Raw genomic sequence first — 23,480 nt, forward strand, 5'->3', positions numbered from 1 at the left:
AGGTGGGGAAGCTTCTCTCATTTCTTGCCCAGTATGGAGGGAGTCCTCATAAAGGCTAAAACTTGAGCTTTGGTTTCACAGACCAGGGTTTGAACCTCTGCTTTGTGATCTTGAGCTAATTCTGGGAGCTTTCCTATTGGAAACCATGGAACAGCAGAACACTGCAGAAGGCAAATATCTATGGACTCAAGAGTTTTAAAGTCCAGAGTTTCCTCCAAAGACAAGATGAAGGACTTATGCATTAACCAAGTTATTCTATAAACAGCTGCAGTATGTCCTAAGGATATTACTAAGATGATAATCTCCTTATTGCCCATGCCTGTCCCTGCCCACAAATCTTGCCACCTTCATTAATCCCATCAATAATAATCTCATCACCTTCCTTAATAAAAAGATAGGCTAAACCCTAGGTGCCTTTGTTCTTCACAACAGATTGCCTCCTGGTCCCCCACTTTCTAAATGTAAGAGTCTTGGGTGTTCTGTTATACCGCACTGCCCCCCTTCCAGGATTCCCCGTTTCCCTGCAACGCTGGATGCAGCACTTTCCCAGCCTCATTTTCCTCCTCTGTAAACTGAAGCTTAAAAACACTTTCTGCCTCCCAGAACTATGGTTGAGATTAAATGAGTTAATATAAGCAATAAGCTGGTTCACAGTAAGTGCTTGGTAAGTATTAGCTACTATATTATTAGTTATTATTAGTGCTTACCAGTTATTACACTTAGCATATCTATTAGCTTTACAATCCAATGTCTTGTGTTGGTAGGAAAGGGAGAAGGAATTTGAAATACTTTTCATTATCTGGATTCACTCTTCTTTGTCTAGTTCCTACGTTTTCCTCTCCCATGCCTGTTTCCATCCCTTAGGAAAAAAGAATGATTATTCTGGTAGAACTAGGGAGTAAGCATCAGAGCTGGAAGGGACTGTAAATTGTGTAGTTCAAATTCTCCTCATTACCCAGGAGAAAGACGATGTTGCTTTCATTATTAACCCTGACAATAGTGGGGTACTTACCTCATTCTTGGAAAATGGGATATGTGAATTAGGTCCTTGCAGCTGAAGGACCCTTCCAATGCTTGACTCAGCCCATGCTACAGCAGCCTTTGCTGCTATAGCCACCCCAGCCTGTATGCCTTGCTACTTCAGACCTCAGCCGTTTTCCAGAACAGATCAGCACACTACAGCCCTCCCTCGGCCAAAGCCAGCAAATGCCTGCCTTGTAAATACAGCTTTAGTGGAGCACAGCCTACTCATTTGTTTAGGCATTGTCTAGGGCCACTTCCATGCTAAGACAAAAGAGTTGAGTAGTGGTGACAGACATCATGGCCCTCAAAGCCTAAGAGGTTTGCCACCTGGCCCTTTATAGAAGGTCTGTGACCCTGCTCGGCTGGTCCTCTTAATGGAAGGGCTCTTTCCCCGTCTCCCAGGAAGACACCCACTTCTCTCTCGTTCTTGGTTTCTAGACCATCCACTCTCTGGAGCTTCCTGACCCTTAACACCGTGAGGCAGAACTTCCCAGCTCCCTGAATCAGCCATCCCGGTACCCAGACACAGACAGGCAGACCTGGGCTCTTAAAGTGACTATTACATTGCTTTTGTTTGTGTTCTGGTCTGACTTATTAAATTGTGAGTTCTTGTAGGATGGAACCATGACTTATTAACCTTTGTACCTAGTGTAGGGCCTGGCGTATAGTGAACATTTTATTAAAGGAGTGAGTGAATAAATACGTGTTTGGAAAATATCAGGCTCATACAATGCTCTCCCAAATGGCACGGATCCTGCAAAGAAAACCATGCTACCATGTGGGCGGCCTCTGAGAAGCATGAGCTCTGCCTGTCTCCATGGCAGTCCCAGATTTCTAAGAAGCTGGAAGATTCTTGCTTTTGCGAGTTCCCCACTTTAGGCTTTTTTTTTTTTTTTTTTTTTTCTGTTTTCTTTTCTAGGGCCACTCCCGCGGCCTATGGAGGTTCCCAGGCTAGGGGTCTAATTGGAGCTGTAGCGGCCGGCCTACACTAGGACCACAGCAATGTGGGATCTGAGCAGCGTCTGCGACCTACACCACAGCTCATGGCAACGCTGGATCCTTAACTCACTGAGCAAGGCCAGGGATAGAACCTGCAACCTCATGGTTCCTAGTCAGATTCGTTAACCACTGTGCCACGACAGGAACTCCCTCACTTTAGGCTTCTTAACTCGTGTCCTCCCTGCCACAATAACCAAGCGCTCAGAGGTCACCTACAAATGTGAGAAAGGGGGGCGTGGGCGGGTGGCTGCATGCAGACAGTGTAAATTCCACGTGTGATCCTCAGCAACAGGCCCTGTAAGAGGCATCTAAGCAAAAACATCTTCCTTTATATTCTGCTGGTTAGACATTACTCTGTTTCACCAGTTTACTCTTGGGCAACCATAATACCCTGGGAAGCAAAGTGCAAAGGCTGTCATCAGGGCTTGGTGGCGCTCAGAGTTTCAGTCTTCGTAGCTGTTCAGGATTTAGAGTTTGAACTGAGTTAGAAGAAGTGAATACAGAGGGATCAAGGAGCGAGAAGCAGAGAGGGGAGGAAAAGGACTCTCTTTACGTTCCAAACTAATTTCCCAGCCAGATTTAATTTCACTAGCACCCTCTCTCGGAAAATGTGACACCCCTTAGGTATCTGACTTGGATTCTAACCTAAAGGGAAACACAGATCTTGGCTGAGAGGAGGCTGTTGAGAGGTAGTGACATGAGGTCAAAGGAGCAATCAAGCCCCTACTCTGCATTTGGTACCTTCTACTGTCTTCTGGACCGATAGCTAATTCTCCCAAACCATCCAAACAGGTAAGAACAGCGCAAGATGGCAAATATTCTGTCTGTTGGACTGAAAAACTGCTTGCCTGGTTTTTGCCTCATCTCACCACACTTACAAACAATGATAAACCACACTTACAAATAAAGATAAAATACAGGATAACACCACCAAACCAGAGAGAAGCGGACCCTGTCCTGTCCCTCTGCTCTGGACTGGATGATTGGCTGCACTGATTTCTCCAGGTTGACCTGTGCTGTTTCACGCTGCTCAGGAGTGCACTCAAGACGCCCAAAGAGGGCTTGGGATACAGGCCCACCTGACGAATTTGACTGGGTGGAAAAGAAACCACCCTTCCTGGGACCTGAACTGCAGGCAGCGAGAAAACCAGCCCTGCAGGCTCACGGGGCTTTTCCTCGGAGGGGTTCTCTGTGAGTATATCTATATACATATTTCCATGTTGTGTGTTCCTCATGAATGGCTTGCTTCAGAAGCATAGAAGATAATCCATTAGCAACCATGGCAGAATCTTTTTCCTGAGAAAATTCCTCAGGAGTAGCATGGCTCCCACTCCAGGGACCGGCTGGTTCCCTGTATGGGACGTTTCTGCAGGTACCCTTGGGCCTGAGAGCTTCCCACCATGAAGGCAGGGGAAATCCTGCCATGGCTGAGTGAGGGGACACCCTAGGTCATTCCCGGAGAGGGGCAAGTGGAATCAGCCATGTGAATGTAGACGCCACTTAACTGTACACATCATTAGTAGGGGAGGCAATGCCACCAGAAGGCGGTGAGAAAGAAGCAATTTTTATGGAGAAGCACATTCCTTCCTGCTCTGAAGACACTGGGAAGCCTATCAAAGGAATCCTTAGAAGCTCTTGGTTTCTCATTATTTTGCCTGTTGAGCGCTGCAAGCAAACTCCTTAGGGGACCCCGCGGGCAGAGGCCTCTCTGGCTTCTTGGTTAGCTGTGAGGAAAGCCCATATGCTGCTGCCTCCTGGAGTGGCCATGTCCCCTGGGGTGCCTGGACTCTTCAAAGCCTTCCTCTGTGGAGGCATGAAGAAGGCAGCAAGGCTGCTGGGCTTCCCTGTCAGCCTTGGCAGGAAGAAGACAGCAAGCCCGGTTCCCCAGAGACAGATCCTTTTATAAAATGTGTTCATTTCATATGCAGGAATAATATGGGCAGAAAACTTCTTGGAGCGACACAAATCTGTCACATGCTGCAGCCAAGAGAGCCTTTTCCATCCATCCCTGGACACCTTCCACTAAGGTGGTGGAGGGGTTTGGAGCGGAAGAGAGAGAGTATTCACATTCACTTTCTAGGTTCTTCCGTCCCTTACATTTTTGTTTTCTGTAAGTCCAAGGGCACTCTCTCCAGGAAATCCTTCCCTTCAAAATCCTGCTCAAAACCAAACAAAGAGCCAAGGAGCTGGAGCGATCAGGGTATGCACAAGGGTTTTTTTGTAGCACAAAAGGAAAATTAAAGCTAGACTAGGTTTTCGGTTCTGGAGTATATGAGAGAAATCAAAATTTTTAAAGATGACAACAATACACACTAGAGCCATCTTAAAAGAGGGGACTTAAAATGTCTATCTGATTGCTAATAAAACTGAGCCCCGGATTTGCCCCGGAGGAGTTGTTTTCTTTTGTCATCCTAACATCTTATTCAGCTTAGAATCTTGGGGAAAATATCTGAAATGCAAAGAGTTTTCAAAAACCTTTTTTTTTTTTTTTTTTTAAAAAGCAAATAGCCCTGTAAAACCCGAGGTCTTGTGGCCTCAGTGGGTGTGGACTGTGTTTGGAGAACTACACAATCTTTTACAAGAGGACAGTCATCCATTAGCAATACATTTTCAAAACAAAACCAACCGCACACCTATACAAGATGGAATCCCAGCTTTTGGAGCAGAGACAAAGCATACATACTTTGTAAGTTGGCTGGAGAACAATCATGACTTTAACGAGTCAGCATATTGAGGAGTGTCCCATTTTCAGGAACAAGGACAGACTCAAGCAAGACAGATGAAAGGGCTGTTGCAGAAGCATCCTGTCCCCAGCAGCTGATCACTGTGGCCCCATGTCACCACACCAGCTTCTCTTTTGGGCATTTGCTCCATGCGTGGTTCTTTCCCTCGTTTGGGGCTGTCAATCAAACTGCCCTATTTACTGGGTTTGTTAACATTTTGGTACAACACCCCTCTCTTCTTCCACTCTTTTTTTGGTTGGTCTGTCACTAGATGAACCGCAAATACATGTCAGTGGTGAAAAAGCAAACCAACCAACCCACCCACCCTTGGGGTCCTTCCAGGGCCAGATGTGCTCTGGACCAAGGTCACCATAAAGGCACAGAAAGTGGATTAACTGGGCTCTTGTGTGTGTACCTGTGCTCTCACCTAAGCTCTGCCCCTTCTGCAAATGGCCTCATTGGGCCCCATTTGCTGGCTGCAAGAGGTTTTCTCATGATTCTTACCCTAAACAACTGTGGGTTTGCTTCCAGCTGTTTGAGGTTCCGTCACTTTCAAAACACACACAAAGGACTCTTAGTTCAAGACTGACCCTGAAAACATTACGGACATTTTCAGGCAGTGGACGTTGTGGAAGCTCCCAGGAGCTTGTGGGTCTATTCATTATCCCAGACACCACAGGCTGCTCAAAGCTTGTGCTAGGGAACCGTTCTTTCTCTCCTATCCCCAGAACACACAACCCACAACTATGTGCCTCCTCCACAGGCTGAAAAGAACGTCTCTTGGCATGTGAAACAGGAATATGAAAGGGCTTCCCATGACAGTGATCACTGAATCAGGGGAAAGAAATTGAGAAGGCACATTTGCAATTCATCACATTATCCCCTGTTGTCTCAAATGTGATTCTTTTAAAGGCAGGCTGCATATCCACTCTCTTTTTCAAGCATTTTCTTTCTTCTGTTAATACACTGCATATTCGTTTCCACAGAATATCCGAATGAGGATAAAATGATAAAAACATTACAATAGATTAATTGCATCCCTTGAATCACATTATATTTTTGGTGCATTAAAAAAAGGAGAAAAGTAAAAGCAACCAGCATTAATAAACTCGGCCTAGAGAACTGTGTTAGTGACTGAAGGGTTAACACAGATTTGAGAAGTAGTTAAAAATAGTATCAGAGGGTTATACATACAACAGTTTGAAATTCATATGCGTGGCATTTTTTTTTTTCTTCTTAAAAATGGCAAAATGTTTGGCAAATGTAAGCAAATGAGTTGGACTAGGTTGGGTTTCACCGGCTCTGAGCGAGGTCAGTCATAGCCAGGTGAGGCCCACTGCTTCCTGAGGTCACTCTGTGGGGCTGGGGGAGGGGGCACCCCCTGCTGGGAGGTGCTGCTGGGGAAGGGGTGGTGCTGGCCCCCCAACGCCGGGCCCCCCGGGGGGGCCCTCAGTCTTGAGAAAATGGAAATGGAGCTGGTGAGAGGTGCCAATTACAGACTCCAGCATGGGTCACCCTTTAGCATCGCTGAGAGAACTCTGGGGCCTTGAACCACATGTAGACTGGGTGAGTCGTCTACACAGCGACCCATATTGCAAAAGTTAGAGAGGAGCAGGCCTCCACTCCTCCGACTTTCGTGCCCCTGTACCCTGTGTGGACAGGGAGGGTGGCACCGGGTGTGTCACTAATGCTTTTCCTGGCAATGTTGTCAACTTGGGTTTTTTTTTTTAGTAGACTTTTTAAAAGTATTTTTTTGTTTTGTATGTGTGTGTATATCCAGAAAGGTCCGTCCTCCAAGCTGGCCACCACTGTTCCCTGAATTTGGCAGTGCCTGTTGCTTGCAGCTGTCAGCATCCTGAAAAACCATTGAGGTGCCTTCAAAGAGTAGACTCTGAGCCCCAAGGTCGCACGTCAACCACGTGATCCCACGCTCTCCTTATTCTGAATCCTGTCTGGCTCTGATTTTGAGAAAAAGGATAAAGGTGCCGTGTGTACGTGTGTGTGTGTCTCTGTGTGGGTTTTTTTTTGTTTTGTTTTTTTTGGAAACTTTTTTTCTTTTTTTCTTTTTCTTTTTTTTTAGGAAATATGACCCTTGGATGACTAATACAGAGTTCAACCCTCCTCGGTCACTATAAAACAGACTCCATGTTCTCACACCACTCATGATCTTCAAGGTTATAGATAAATTTTGTCCTATGTGTCTGGTTGGCGGGCACGGGGTCCCTCCCCAGATTGTCTAGGGTCAGAGTAGAGGCAAAGAACTCACTGGTGCTCAGCCCGCCCTCGTGGTTTTTGATGTAGCGTTTATAGTTTTTCCGCAGGCACTGCCACGTGGTGGTGTAGAGGATGAAGGCAAAGGACTTGAGCGCGATGGCGATGCTGACATACAGGTATCTGTAGGCCACGTTGTCGTAGAGGACGCAGGCGCCTTGCTCCCCACAGAACGTGCTCCAGAACAGGCAGGTGGAGTCGATGCCAGCCCCAAAGATGAGGGGCGGGGGGATGAAGCCTGTCAGAGGGAAAAGGACCGCTAATGAATATTCCCGCTCTGCCAGCCCATTGGATGGAGAGAAGGGGTCTCCTCCCTCTTATGTGCATGTGTCTTCCTATGTGACCACAGGGCTCCCGGGCCATATTGTGTTTCTGCGGCGCGGGGCGGGGGGGGGGGGGGGACCCTGTCGGGAGGTGGAACTGCTGGGGTTCAAATCTCAGCTCTGCCTGACTTACAGCACAAACCTGTGCCAGTTATGTAAGTCCTCTGGGCCTCAGCTTTCCCATCTACTAATTGGGGTTAATAGCATCAGATTGCTGTGAAGGTTGAGTCATTGAATACAGGGAAAGCATTTAGACTCGTGCCTGGCACACAGTAAACACAAAAATAAGTGGCAGCTGGTATCATCGCCATCATCCACTGAGAATCTGAGAAGGAAGAGAGAGTCTTCCTTTAAGGGAGGTTTTCTTGGTTTCACTCAAAGAAGTGCAACCTTGTAGAGGAAACTGCATTGTACTCTGTGCATTGTTCTTTTGCACGGGGTGTTCAGGGCTATGTGTGCTCTTGAGAGGATGGAGCTGGAACCCCAGAGGGACTAGAAGTTGAAAACAAGTACATTATACGTTACGTGTGTGTGTATACACATACATCCATGTGCACACACGTAGATAGACATGAAGTATGTGTTCACGGTTGTAAATATACATGTGTATATGGTTTACAATAGAAAATATCTGCATACGGAATTCCCATTGTGGCTCAGCAGGTTAAGGACCCAGAGCTGTCTCTGTGAGGATGCAGGTTCAATCCCTGGCCTCACTCAGTGAGTTAAGGATCCAGTGTTGCTACAAGCTGTGGCAGCTTGGATTTAGTGTTGCCACTGCAGCTCCAATTTGACCCCTGGCCTGGGAACTTCCATGTGCTTCAGGGGCAGCTTTTTTTTTTTTTTTTTTTTTTTTAAAAGGTATCTGCATGCATACAATTTTCCTTTCCCTAGATATCACCACTGGATCAGAATATTTTTCCTTCTGAACTGGGACCTGGTTTTAAAACCTTGACAATAGATCATTCCAGGCACTTACAACCAGTCATCGAAAAAGGCAGATTAGACGGAAACTGCTCACCACCCTTAATTCAGTTCCATGTTACTGTTTGTGTTCACGTGTCTGTTATTCTCAAGCGCAAAGGCCTGGCTGCACATTCAAATTATCTGAGGTATCCTACACCACAATCACAGCAATGCAAGAGTCAAGCCATATCTGCAAGCTACAGCTCGTAGCAATGCTGGATCCTTAACCCTCTGAGCAAGGCCAGGGATCAAAACCACACCCTCACGGATACAAGTCAGGTGCATTACCGCTGCACCACAATGGGAACTCCAAGTTTCACTTTTTTAAATTAAGGAAAGTCCTGCTAAATCAGATTCTTTTTGATTATAGGTTATTATAAGATACTGAACAGACTTCCCTGTGCTATACAGCAGGTCTTTGTTGTTTATCTGTTTGATATATAATTGCATGTATCTGCTAATCTCAAACTTCTAATTTATCCCTCCCCTGACTGTGCCCTTTGGTAACCATACATTTGTTTTCTAAGTCTGTGGGTCTGTTTCTTTGGTTTTAATGACAGGCCTGGGATGGGGTGGGGGAGGGCTGCACTATCCATCAGTGTGATGAGGTTGGCAGGGCTTCCTCCCTGGGCCCAGGCACCTTAGCACTTACCCTTAGCGCTCTCCAACTCTTGCTTGTAACGCCAAAGAAAAAAAAAAAAAACCAAAAGAAGGATTTTTCACTGAAACCTCATTAAACCTCCCTGGCAGCTTGATTGAATACATAAGCCCCAAGCTCAAAATCCCACACAACCTATTCCTTCTTTGCAGCTTCCAGGTCAGCCTGGCCTTGGTGGTAGAAACTCGCATTTCTATCATTCTCTGTCCTAAAGGCTGCCCAGGTATTTGAGACCTACCTTACCAACCAGTGTCTTCTCCCAGCTCCCCAACAAATGCCTTTCTTAACTGAAAAAGGGCCAACTGGTGGAACGGCCATGGCAGCCGCCAGAGACACGAAGCCACACTCCCCATGATGGGGTAAAGAAATGATGATCTGGAGCCAATTTAGATTATGGATAGACTGGGGATCAGTGGAACTCATCTGGCCTGTTTCTATGGCCCAAGGGGAGAATGCCGATCCATTCACCTTTCCATTCGTCGGGGTCTTACTAGGTGATGCATTCCCCACGCTCCTCCCTCCTCTTCCTTCTGCCTCTTTAGCCTCACCTGCCCATCAACGGGTAATGAGAAGATAAGAGCATGACGCTTCTGCTATGAGCTTTGCCAAGGGAATGGATGGTACAGGGGCCCCCTGTCCACAGTGCACAGGTGCTGAAGAGTTGTATGCAAATCCAGGTTGGGCAAGTCAGGTTTAAGCACACTGGAGGAAATCTGCATTCTAATGCGACCATTAATACTTGCTTAAACCAAAAGAAAAAAAAAAAATCCCTCTAAAGTGCCAGTATGTAACTCCTTCACATATCTGTATCCCAGTGAGAATTTTTATGATATTCAGTTGTCTTATAGTAGGGCATACTTCTATGTGCTAACGGTGTTGATTTTATCCTTGTCAAGCTCTACCATTGGATGACAGGGCCCTGGAAAATGTTGGAAGAAGCCTTCAAACAGAAATTAGAAAGCTAAGTGTCTGGCAAAGTTTTTCATATTTTGCTCAATATTTTGGAGAGCATTTGTGGATGAGATGAAAGACCCTCTGACTTAAGGAGCTGAAAGATTAGGGTAAGTCACCTTTCTTGGTGCCCCAGTTTCTTGATCTTTCAAATGGAACTAATACGATCTTGCCTGGTCAGGGTCAAGGTGAGCACTGGTACAAATGAGGGGAGTGCTATGCAAGGGTCTGGTCCTTCCACATGGCCAGAACTTTTGCTTCCTGATTCATCTTGTCCAGGTGACTCGGAGGTGAAAGTTTAGAATAAACTTTAGGCTGAGTACCTTGAAAGTAGTACCTCATAACCTTTATGAGATTCTATGTTTCTGGAGAGAAAATATTAGCTTCCTTTGCTGCCAAATTCATCTTTTCTTTTTTATTGACTTCAAATGCTTTCCCAAAGGGGAACTCTAGTGCTCAGGTCCTGGATTCCAGGTGTATAGAGATGAAGAACTTGCTAGATCTCTTTTATTAGAGGCCTTTGCTATCCTAGAACTCATCTGATTAATGACAGAAGGCAGTTCCACTTGGTGATTAATTTTCACACATGGCCACTCTTTTTTTTATGGCCGAACTCGCGGCTCATGGAGGTTCCCAGGCTAGGGGTCAAATTGGAACTACAGTTGCTGGCCTACACCACAGCCACAGCAACGCTGGATCCTTAACCCACTGAGTGAGGCCAGGGATCGAACCTGCAACCGCATGGTTCCTAGTCGGATTTGTTTCCGCTGCACCACAACGGGAATTCCCGGCCACTCATTTTTATGTGTTTACCATTCGGGGGGACCCTCTAAAAGCCCTTGCAGCCCCTGCATGATGCTGGTCCCCCAGGTACCAATGGGACACAGCTACGGTGTGATGACTATAATAGTAACTCCTGTCTACCAACTCCCCCCACCCCACACTGCATGGGGTGCTCATAATACAGCACAAACTCCCCGTAACCCCCTTATTATACCTACAGAGAAACTGAGGTTGAAAGGTTATTTTTCCCAGGCTTGGTATTTCAAAACCCCCAATCCAATTATCTCCTTCCTGCTAATTCAAAGTTTGCTGATTTGAGGAGAAGATTTTAGAGCTCTTATCAGAGATTTCCAGGGCTACACAGAAAACATTTACCCTTCCTCTGAGCTTCTGGGAATCACTGGTTTTGAAGCCTGGTTTTGAAGCTTTCCACAGGGGTTCTGGTCTCTGCAAAGTGTGGCAGGGGAAACACACACACCCACACATGCAGGGAGTTCTGATCTTTGCAAAGTTGAGATAGCATTTGTGAAAGGCCCTCATGTTGTGGGCATCTCAACAAATCTGGTTCCTTTTCTGTTCTTTGGCTTTTCATTTGCATCAATGAAAATTTGTCTTTTTTTTTTTTTTTGGGGTCTTTTTGCCTTTTAGGGCCACTCCTGCGGCATATGGAGGTTCCCAGGCTAAGGGGCTATCTAATTGGAGCTGTAGCCACTGGCCTACGCCAGAGCCACAACAACGTGGGATCTGAGCTACATGTGCGACCTATATCACAGCTCATGGCAATGCCGGATCCTTAATCCACTGAGCAAGGCGAGGGATTGGACTTGCAGCCTCATGGTTCCTAGTCGGATTCATTAACCACTGAGCCACGATGGGAACTCCTTTTTTTTAAATAAATTTTTTTTATGGCCACTCCCAAGGCATAAGGCAACTTCTGGGCCAAGGATCAAATCTGAGCTGCAGCTGCAACCTACGTGACAGCTGCAGTAACACGAGATCCTTTAACCCACTGCATCTGGCTGGGGATCAAACCCTCGCCTCCACAGTGACAGGAACCGCTGAAGTTGGATTCTTAACCCACTGCACAGAGTGGGAACTCCAAAACTTGTCTTACATCACCATCTCCGGAGAAAGATTTTCAGAACATCCTTCCAGCCAAGATTCAGCAAATAATCCCAACTGGCACGAATCTGTCACATGCTAAGAATAAGTCAGTTTTGGAGGATAATCAGCTGCTACCATGAAGGGATGAAACTGGATACAGCCCTGTGGGCTCCTGGGTGCAAGGACCTTTCTGCATCCCCCATTTCTCGTTCTTAGGAAATGGGCCTCCTTCGGTCACCATGACCTTCACTGAGTTCCTAGGGACAGGTCCAGACAGTTGCTGATCAGGGAAGGGAGGAACAGTCAAGCAACAATGATACAGCCTTGGGGCAGGATCCTGGTTCCCTCTCAAGGAATACACATAATAATATGGGCATCTACCTAAGAGAAAAGTGATATTCCTTACGTTTCTTTTAGAAATGAATACTTTAGGAGTTCCTGTCGTGGCACAGTGGAAACGAATGCAACTAGTAATTGTAAGTTTGCGGGTTCGATCCCTGGCCTCACTCAGTGAGTTAAGGATCTGGTGTTGCTGTGAGCTGTGGTGTAGGCCTGCATCTGCAGCTCCGATTAGACCCCTAGCCTGGGAACCTCCCTCCACATGCCATGCGTGTGGCCCTAAAAAGCAAAAAAAAAAAAAAAAGAAGAAGAAGAAGAATACTTTAAAACTGAACAGCTTAGATGCCTTCCTTGTCCTTCTCCCTGGTTTAACTGCACCCTAAACACAGTCTCCTGTAAGCTAAAGATTAGGCACCCTCAGCATACTTCCCTGTGGGTTAAAGATTATTAGCACATGATGTTTTTCAGGAACTTTCCTGGTTGGTTCTACTCTCTGATCCATCTGCCCTTTTTTGCAAGTATTCTTATTCGCGGCAATAACCCAGAAGACCACCATCATGGACATCTCCTGACTCCAGCTTTGATGACTAAGATTCCCCCAAAGAAAGAAGAATGCATGTTTGTCCCAATCCTGATTCCTATGTGAAAACCTGTTTTTCTCCTTTTTACTAGAAAACTCGCAATTCTTTCTAAGAAGTGGGGGGGGACAGTCTTTAAGGCATTAGCCTGCTATGGCCCCCCCTTTGCCTGGCAAAGCGATAAAGTTATTTTTTCCTCCTTTCCCCAAAACTCCGTCTCTGTGTTTCAGTTTGGCACAGAATTCTGGCAACAAGGAGGCTGCGTGGATCAGGTGTATGTTAGTGCCTGTGTCTGCTGTTAGGCCCTCAAGTGACCTAAGGAATAAGGAGGCAGGTGATAATGATACAGTATTTCTTTAGAAACTATACACACACACACACACACACACACACACACATATATTTTTTGCCATTTCTTGGGCCACTTCTGTGGCATATGGAGGTTCCCAGGGGAGGGGTCTAATTGGAGCTGTAGCCGCCAGCCTATGCCAGAGCCACAGCAACGCGGGATCCAAGCTGCGTCTGGGTTCTACACCACAGCTCACAGCAACGCCAGATCCTTAACCCACTGAGCAAGGCCAGGGATCGAACCTGCAACCTCATGGTTCCTAGTTGGATTCGTTAACCACTGAGCCACAATGGGAACTCCTAGAAACTATATTGTAAAAGAACACACTCCTCCCTGGAGCCTGAAGGAGCAGACCTCTCCCTTTTATGTTCTGTTCTTCCTGTGTCTCCTCAGGAACTCATGCAGGAAGCAGGCATTAACCAAGGTCTCATCACTGGGAACCCACCATATGTTGGGGAGGGTATCCGGAGGCTCGATGCTGTTACATGCTATTACAGAGAATATTAAAAGGATTAAATCTTACTTATTACACTGGAGCCCAAATTGCAGCCATATTTCAATGCAGAAATTTCAGCACTGCTTAAGGAAATTGTCTCTGTTTTCCTGAAATCTATTAACAAAGATTAAACCTCAGGGTCTTGTATCTTGGCTACTTAATTCACTAACCCTGGGCTGAAAAGGCCAGGCCTATTTTTATTCTTTGGTCTAAACTTAAAAGGTGAATTGAAAGGCTTTTGTAAGAAAAATAAATTCACATTCCTTTATGGGACAAAATGGAAGCTGCAAATTACTCTTGCATTTACATTTCCCTCCCAGCTTAACTGCCAAGACCTGAATTCACCACAGACTCTCTATTCAACCTAATGGAATTACTGTTATGTCCAGTGCGAGCTAGACAGAGGGCTATTGGGGAAAAAAGTACTTCTCTTGAAAGGATTGAGGAGTTTCTCTGTTTCAGCGATGCCAAGAAAGAGAATGGACTGTCGACATGGGCCTAACATTCACTTTTCTTAAATAGGAGAAGTTGTGGGGGAACTATTCTCATTTCATTCCTGGGTGCCTTGCTAAAACTCACTGAGGCTCAGAAGGCTTAAATAACCTGCCAAAGGTTTCCCAGCCAGAGATGGCAGAGCTGGACTCAACCTGGGTGTGCCTGTCGGCAGAGGGTTCCATGGCAAATATGTGGTGTCACCTTAGCACAGGTCAGGAAGGAGATCTTTGGTGCAGGTCCCTCAGGAGGTCAAACACATCATGGGTGCTTAGGAAATGTTTGCCGAATAAGCAAATAAATGCAGAGGTGAGTGGAAGGGGTCTCCTGTGCATCCTAGCCCCTGTAACCCGTGCCCAAACATCCTACAGCTGGGGGCACAGCCTCTTACTTGGGGTCTCCCGCACACCATGCTTACTTCCAATGTGTTTGTTTCTCTCACTTGCCTCTAGAACCTCTTTATATTCTAGACTTCACAATAGGAGCTCAACAAACGTTTGATGCACCATAGCAGAAGCTTCCAAGATGTACTTCTCCTAGACTAGTTCATCACCAGTCACCCAAGACCTAAGGAGCATCTGCTCAGGAATGAACCTTGTGTACAGAGGTGCACCCTGAGGTTGACCTTCCCAGTGCTCTTTGCCCAGCTGGTTGTTCTGGAAAACTAAGAGCAGGCATTTGTGGGAAGAGAGTTCGTGGTGGTGAGCCCAGCACTCATAATTCCCCTGAGACATCTGACTGTGGCTGTTACCTTATCCTATTAAAAGATTCTCTGTAGGTTCAGTCCCAGGGGCTCAAATCTAGTCATTGGGGTCAGGGTGGGGTGTCAAGAGATGTTACCACCACAGTATGGCTTCCGTCTGTTCTTGCCTTATAATCCTGCTGCTTTACCCTAGTCGGTTTCTTTTTATCTCAATGCTTTAGTTATTTTGCATCCTGCTGAACTACCTTGCACCTTTCTTCCAGGCTGATCTTCCTAAATCAGAATTCTGAATGTATATCCATTCTTCCACCTCATACTGTCATGCCTTTCACACTGGCAACTATTCAGCCAATCTATTTTCCGTTGAAATCAAGGTCCAAACTCTTCCAGCCCTATCTATTCCCTATACTTTCTTCATTCTCCTACTGGAGCCCCCTGAAGGCAGGCTCTGACTCCTGTTTATTTTTATATCCTTTGCAGCATCTAAAAGAGTTCTTGGACACAGCAGGATCTCAGTGAATATTTGCCTCCATTCATTTAATTTGATGTAACACCTATGGCATGCAGTAGACTCCAAGAGCAAGATTCTGGATCAGACCCTCGAGTGGATGTTATGCCCACATCCAGAGAGCAAAGCAGTGATCAAGGCATTTGCAAAAAGATGCAAGCCAAGGACGGATTTGATAACATCAGGCATTCTGCTTTGAGTAGGTCATTTGGTTTGCTCTGAATTTCCTACCTTTACCTAGCTCAGTCGTCTCCCCTACTCAACTTCCACTGCTGTCCAGGATGACCTGAACTTCTCCATGGACATAAGCTTTCAAAAACTCATCCTCAGAGTTCTCGTTGTGGCTCAGTGGTAACAAACCACTGAGTATCCATGAGGATGTGGGTTTGATCCCTGACCTTGATCAGTGGGTTAAGGATCCAGCGTTACTGTGAGGTGTGATGTAGGTCTCAGATCTAGTCTTGCTGTGGCTGTGGGGTAGAATGGCAGTTGCAACTCTGATTCGACCCCTAGCCTGGGAATTGCCATATGCCATGGGTGCAGCCCTTTAAAAAAAAAAAGGCAAAACTCATCGTTGATGTCAAGGCTGTTCCCATCCTCTCTGGTCATACTGCTGCACCCTGGGTTTTGACATCTCTCATGCAACAAAGCTTTGGCCCCAGATTCCAATCCTTTTTTTCCTATGAATTACTACATTCAGTGATCTCTTTGTCCTCTCTCCCGTCTCCTAGTCCCACCTCTTCCTTATCCAGCCCAGGCCCCATGGTCAATCACTGCAGCCCCCCTGTGAACACTGTCCTTAATTTCTTTGCTCCACACTCCTTCCACTGCGCCTGTCATTGATATCACCAACCATATTCCCACTTGACTCTAGGGTTGCCACTGGCTGCTTGGGAAGCTCTTGGTGTCACACTGACCCAGGCCACCGCAGTTTCTGCCTCTGCCCTTTCTAACGACTCCTTTCCAGTGGCATTTATAACAACAAGGGAAGACTACCTTGCATTCACTCCTGAGTCTTCACAGCCAAGCGTCTGTGAAGAGTAGTCTCCCCTTGCTACCTTCACTTCCTCAAGCTCAGATTCACCAATGGTGGTGCATCAAAGACTGAGCCTTGATACCCACACTGCCCTGCATGACAGCTACTGGCCACAGCTACTTAAATGAAAATAAAAATGAAGTAAAGCTAGTTTACAGAAGCCACATTTCAAGTGCTCAAGAGCCCCATGTGACACAGATGTGGAGTATTTTCACCAGCACGGGAAGTTGTGTTGGACAGTGTTGGTCTGTACCACTCCCTACTTGCTCCTCATCCTGCTCCTCCTGTTTTAATTAATAATATCCTGTGCACCATATATAGCCCAAACTTTTTATAAGGAGTTGTGACTGTGGGTTCCTCCTCCTTGGATACTCCACTCTGTAGACTTCCATTCAGAGACTAAGCCTTGACAATTCTTCCTCTACCCACATCTCCCCACCTCGGTAGCCAGCATCTCAGCACAGGTCTCCATCAGCTACTGTTATACCAGCAGCTGATTAGTTTCCACATTGTCCATGTGGCAGATAGTGACCCTTTGTAAAAGTGCACAATGGATCTCATCTAAAGTTCATCAGTGACTTCATTTGCCTTAGGGACAAAGGTCAAACTTGTCAGCAGGCCAGCAGCCCTTCCCGATCATGTTTCTGACAGCCACCCTACGCAGCCCCATCTTCTGCCAGTGCCCCCAGCCACATGGGCTTCCTGCAGCCCCAAACATGCTGCAGCCTTTGTTCACTTCCAGGCTGTTACTCCTTTAGGTCCCTCTGTCTAAAGCGCTCTCTCCCCTTTTTCAGCTGTGTAATTGTTCCTCCTCCTTCATAAGTGGACATCACTTCCTTTCAAATGCACGCCCCTGCCCCCACCCCAAGGCCAGCCTTGGTGGCTCTTCCACATGTCCCTCTTCTGCTTTGAGTAGGTCATTTGGTTTGCTAGATCTCATCTCACTCCACTGCAACGTCCTCACTGTATCTCCCTTCTCCACGTGAGGTCAAACACAAAGGTTGACAATGTCATGAAATCTGATTTCTCAGTTGGCCCTTCATTAACAGTAATGGTGGTTAATCGTATTGGGTACTGTAGGAAATGGAATCAGGCCAAATATGAAGACTTCTTTGATAAGCCACTTTTAATTAAAAGGTGAAACTGTGGCATATCATTCTAGAGCTGTTTTCTCAGCTGTGATTTAGGACCCATAAGGGCAATAAAATCAATACAGGGGGTCATGATCCACTATTTAAAAAGCATGGAAGAAAACAGAAGCGAAAATATCAGAACACATCATTCATATTAAGGGCGAACACTTTTTTCATGAAATCTTTGTTTCTGCTATATTTATGCCTATGTATTATGTACTGGGCCATAATGTAAAAGCTCATCTCTTGCTGTGGTTCACAGTCACAGAAGTTGGAATATACTCTTCTAAATAATGCCTGGCTGATTATTCCTGGGGCAGACATACAAATAAAGAAACTGCCTCAGAGCAACATACAATGATCTTAACAGTGTCACATCATACATGCTCTATAATTTTCAGTCCTGTCTTCAAGGGTCTTATGATTTTCATTAACTTTTCAAAAAATAGCTTGCAAGTTTTCTTTCATTTTATGCTACCAAGATTATTCCGAAGGATAACTCTCTCTTACTTGCTATACTGAGTCCTCAGCATTTGTTTAGAGATACAGAGACCTCTATAGTGATTCTATAGATGAGGCCTCTCACCTTCCCTGGTCAGTTTCCAAAAGAACTCCCTAAGGGCAGTGCAGGGTTCACGTGAGCATGGTCCATGGAGCTCTGAACACATTAGGCACTCCATAAATGTCAGTTTGTTGAATGAGTGTGTATGGGGAATGGTTTCACTATTTTCACAAATAAGGGTCCCTGACTTTCTACCAGATATTACATTTATCTATCTATCCATCCATCCCAAACAGGGTGGGAAGTTGAAGGGATCAAGACACATGCCATTTTCCATTATTTCAATGATAGAGAAAAAAATCAGCATAATTAGTTCTTGTGTAGCTACAGAGCTTTAAAAGCCTCCAAAATTTCCAGGAAGGACTGAAAGTTTTTGTTTGAATTACTGCTGAACTTGTTTTAACTAGGTATTATTACACCCAGAGATTTTCTATTCTCCATGAACTAGAAATAAGACAAAGACACCAGGTACGTTTCCCTATGTATATCAATAAACATGGATTGATAGTGGTTGAAGAGATTCAGAGGTCTTTCTTGGGCATGGCAAAAGTGATCTTGGCAAGTGATAGGAAGTTATTTGCAATAGGCAGAGAAGGGGCATACACCATGTATGTGCCATTCTCCAGGGAAGACCTTATCTTATTAATGAACTTAAGGGTGAATATTTTTCTTCTTTCATGTGTTAATAACATAGGAAGTAATGTCATTATGAGAGTAACAGACAAATATATATACTTATTCAAATTTTAAAAGACATTTAGAAATTATCACTTATTGCCTCGCTATTCAATGATAATAGTGGATATCATTTCCATGTCAAGCTTCTCAATATTCTTTCATGTTTATATGCACATTAAGAGTATTTGCATATATAACATACCATAGACTTCTTTTTCCCCTTCCACCTATCATGTGCCCTTTCCAAGTCTAGAAAATGTTTCTTTCCAGAATTTAAAAGGGGAACCCATAATGGATTTTACTAATTCCCTGCTTGTTGGACATTTAGGTTGTTGCCAATTTTTCACTTTTATAAACATTTTAACACTTCTATAGTTATTTCTTTGTGCCCTCCCCCCATGGTTATACAGGATTTAGAATGAGAAATTTTATTTTTACTCTGGAGATAGAGGCCATGGTTATTTCCCTTTCTCTATTTACCATTTAATGTCCATTAAAGAAGACCACTGCTTTATTATTTAAGAAAAAAAGTTATCCTATCTTGATCTTGGCCTTGACAAAGGGAGTTGACAAAGCACCAGTGTGGCCTAGAGGGAGAGAGGGTTAGGGCATAGCTGGGAGGTGGGATACCTGGTTGGACTCTCCAGCTTTTCCCTAGCTGGTCCCAGAACCTTGGGAGAACCGTGGGCCATTTCATTCTTGACTTCTCATCTTAAAACCTGGCGGGGGGGGGGGGGATGTCAGACTTAATTCCTTCTATCCATACCAAACCTTGGAATGCAGACTCTAAGGCATGGAAGTCATATTTGCCCCATCCTGGAAACCCAAGGTAAATAAACTAAATCAGTTTGGAAAAATTTAAAGGCTGCAGAGTTTCCATTTGTGAAGCACTGGGAGAATGGCTCTCCCCCCGCAGCTGGCAGCCCCATAAATGAAGCATTTCACAAGCTGCTCATGGGCTGCTTAATGAGGGTGCCAAATGACACCATCAAATTATTTTCCCCTTGGTGTCATCACTTTTCCTCCTTGTGTCAATGAGAATTCAGGGTGGCATGAAGGCAGAGTTGTTATCAACAAAAACTCTGCAAGATCCAGAGTCTAGGTGTAAACCCTGAGCAAAATTAACATTTCTCCTATTTACCAAACATTGAATTTCATAGGAAAAAAAAAGCAAACTAAAGAACGGGGACAATTTCACTGATATATACTCACCTAGTCATAGGCATCCGATTCATCATTGAGAGAATAAAGAGATAATACGTACCCAACAAACGGAGGAGGAGGAAAAGAACTCCCAGGGCATAAGACTTGAGTTCAGGGCTGACTGTCCTACATGCAGAGAGATGAAGAAGGAAAAGAGAAAAGATTCTTTAATTAACAGACCTCAGAGTCATCTGCTGCTGTCCATCAGTCTTTCTTTAGGAAATTATTAATGGTTTCGTGCTTTTGTTGTTTTTTTCTTTCACTTTCCCTGCCTAAAGTCTGAAAAATCACGGCAATTGCAATGACAGATAAGTTTAGGAATTTAACTTTTTTTTTTAATAACTAAAACTAATCTTGTTATTTGAAGGATGGAATGCAAATATGGTTCATAAAGTCTTCATTTAAAGGCATTTTGCATTTGCCAGGACAGAAAATCATCTTAAGTTGGTGGGTACTTGTATTAGGAAGTATCGATGGGGAAGATAGTTCCCCTCATGCTGCACAAACAGGCCAGAACCACAAACACCTCTGTCATTCTGGTACCGTTTTGTGAAATCACGCAGACCAGCATAGGGTTGATTCCCCAGATGGACCATTTGTGAAACAATCCATTCATCCATATCCAGTTCGTGTTCCTTTTAAATTGGAAAGGTACCTTCATATGATTGCATCTGTTTGAACTGACATCATCCTAGGCATTGGTTTACCCAGAACAGTCCCTGGGTGTGACTTTTTCACACATTTTCTAGAACAGTAGAGGGGCTTGTTTGGAAATGATGATAGATGATGATGATTGATTCCAGATGGAGAGGCCATCACAGCTGGTGACAGGGCTCCTTTGTTATGCCTCTTACTCTTTTTTAAAATTGAAGTATAGTTGATTTATAATGCGATGTTAATTTCTGCTCTACAGCAAAGTGATTCAGTTATGCGTATATACATTCTTTTTTATATTCTTTTCCATTATGGTTTAATCACAGGATATTGAGTATATTTCCCCGTGCTATACAGTAGAAGCTTTCTGTTTATCCACTCTATATATAATAGTCTGCATCTGCTAACCCATGCTTCTTACTCTCAAAACTAGTACTTACTCAACACTTGTCTAGTCTCCTTGAAGCCAAGGACTGTTTGTGTCTTGCCCATCATCAGCGTGGTGTGTGGCATGCAGCACATGCTGAGTGAATGTGTAGGGGGGGGTGCAGGGGCAGATATCTCCCACTGAGCCTGGGGGCCCCATCTCTCCAGTGTGCTGGTAGTGGGAGAGGCGTTCGACAGATCACATGTGCTTCAGGTCATCCTGAACACCACTGGCAGGGAAATTTCCTCTTGTCCCATTGCCATCATGAGTCCCTAGGGGAGATGGGGAGGTAAGCACTCTGCTATGCTCCCTGGAAGGACCAGGCTGGGCCTAGAGACAGTCGGAGGCGGCTGAGCCTTTGGAAACACCAAGAACATTTCAGTGTGGCTGAAAGACCGGAAAGACCCTCATGCAATCAATTCTGCAGAAAATAAGCATTAGAAATGAAGTTACCAATGGGCTATCTCAGTCCCATGGGCTGGTTGGTACCTGCCTGTGGACTTGGTAACTAGAATAATATTCTTTTCTTTCTTTCTTTCTTTCGTTTTAGGACTGCACCTGCAGCATATGGAAGTTCCCAGGCTAGGGGTCAGATCAGAGCTGTAGCTCCCGGCCTATGCCACAGCCATAGCAATGTGGGATCCGAGACACACCTGCAACCTACACCACAGATCATGGCAATGCCAGATCCTTGACCCACTGAGTGAGGCCAAAGATTGAACCCACATCCTCATGGATACTAGTTGGGTTCATTTTCGCTGAGTCACAACGGGAACTCCTGGAATAATATTCTTAACCCCAGGGGTCATTCCTCCAACCATCCAGTGGCATCCATCCAATGATCTACCACCTGGTTTGCGTGTCAGATGGGCATGCCTTTGGCTTTTTGGTATATGAGGCCAAAAGACACTGTCAAACCCAAATTACAAACCAAACTGTCAAACCGAAAACAACATGGATATCATTTTCACAATCTCTGCCCTCTTTCTGAGAGTTTCAGAGAAAACTAAACGTGTGATTCTTGGGGAAATATACATAATATGGGTTTCTTCTCAATTGTGAAGAGTACAGTATGGGTAAATAATCCCAGGGCACCAGGTCAAGACTTTGAGTGATGGGAAAACCACTCTCTGGCTAAGCCAGATGCCTGTGCAATATCAGGGATGAGGTCAGTGTGTCTGGACAGAAACAGTTCCCTTTAGAATGTGCATGGGACAACATCCAAGTTCTTCAGAATTAATACTGGCTTCGTGGTTTCAGTTTTCGCACATTCATTTGAAGGCATTGACTTGAAAGACACAAAGATAAAGGCAAATTCTCCTTATCAAGAAAACATTCTGGCATAATGAGCTAGAATATTTATCACTTGAAGTCTGATTTCCTTTTAGCTATCATGTCACTAGGAATAAAGTGAACAAGATACTAAGCTCTCCTTTGATATCCTTTTGGGAAACTGGTTCCCACAGGAGGAATAATTGTTCTGGGATTTAGCTGTGGAGCAATGGAGGGCTCAGGTCAACATTATTGAAAGTCCCAGGCAAGGCCAGGGAAAGAGCCTTGGTTGCACAACTTACTAGCTACATGACCTTGAGGACACTGGTTAATCACTCTCTGAGCCTCTGTCTCCCCTTTCGTATGTTAGTAAAGACACAAACACAGGAAGTTAAAACAAGAGCCCAGTGCTGGCACTTCAGTGACTACTACTATCCTCACCTGTGGACGTCCTGAGCCCTTTCGCTGGCAGGTACATTTCTGTCTGAGTGGATCCACTGCTCTGGGGCAGGACAAGGGCTGGTGCCCATCTGGGCTGTGGCTCAGAGTGTTTGTCCCCTTGTACCTCCCTACAACGTCTGTGATGGCATGTGGACGATGATGGACTATGTATGGTATTACCCTGGACCCTTCAAAAGGCACGTGGGCACCCTAGTAGTATGGAGCTATGAGGAGGACAAGGCTCAGCCTAGGTCATTCAGGCCAACTGTTTCTGGCTCATTGAAAAGGAACCAAGGAATTCCCGTTGTGGCTCAACACGTTAAGAAACCAAAAGAGTATCTGTGAGGATGTGGGTTCAATCCCTGGCCTATCTCAGTGGGTTAAGAATCCAGCATTACTGCAAGCTGTGATGTAGGTCGCAGGTGTGGCTTGGATCCAGTGCTTCCATGGCTGTGGCATAGGCCTAAGCTGCAGCTATGATTTGACCCCTAGCCTGACAACTTCCATATGCCACAGGTGTGGCTTTAAAAAAAAAAGGGAATCAAATATCTCCTGAAAAATTTCCAAGAGCTGCTTATCAAGCTAAGATACGGAAATGATTAAGATTTCAACTGACTTTCTGTGCTGGCTCTGCCAGTCCCAACTACTGAACTGGGGTTTTGCAGAGGAATCAAGGGGAGGAAAAAGAAAAAAGGGGACTAGTCATTGCTAATGGTGGTCATGAGGGTCATTTTTCCTGCTTCTTGGTGCCTTTTGTGTGTGAACAGTACAATATAACTTCCTGGGAATTTCTAAGAACAAAAAATAA

General features: G+C 45.1%; 1 protein-coding gene across 2 annotated transcripts in view; it reads right to left on the minus strand.

Annotated features, from left to right (window-relative positions):
* Nucleotides 1-23,480, minus strand: part of SLCO3A1 (solute carrier organic anion transporter family member 3A1) — a 322,035-nt gene that overhangs the window by 3,405 nt on the left and 295,150 nt on the right. Inside the window, exons 9-10 of one of the 2 annotated variants that reach the window (XM_047795306.1) lie at nt 19,940-20,004; nt 7,012-7,254 (exon numbers count right to left, since the gene is read on the minus strand). In XM_047795306.1, the coding sequence (XP_047651262.1) occupies nt 7,012-7,254; nt 19,940-20,004 (308 nt within the window). Of the gene's footprint in view, nt 1-4,660; nt 7,255-19,939; nt 20,005-23,480 lie in introns of those variants that run through there. The other variant, XM_047795305.1, reaches the window with a different exon arrangement.

The sequence above is a fragment of the Phacochoerus africanus genome, chromosome 9 (genome assembly GCF_016906955.1).
Source record: "Phacochoerus africanus isolate WHEZ1 chromosome 9, ROS_Pafr_v1, whole genome shotgun sequence".
Classification (NCBI taxonomy): domain Eukaryota; kingdom Metazoa; phylum Chordata; class Mammalia; order Artiodactyla; family Suidae; genus Phacochoerus; species Phacochoerus africanus.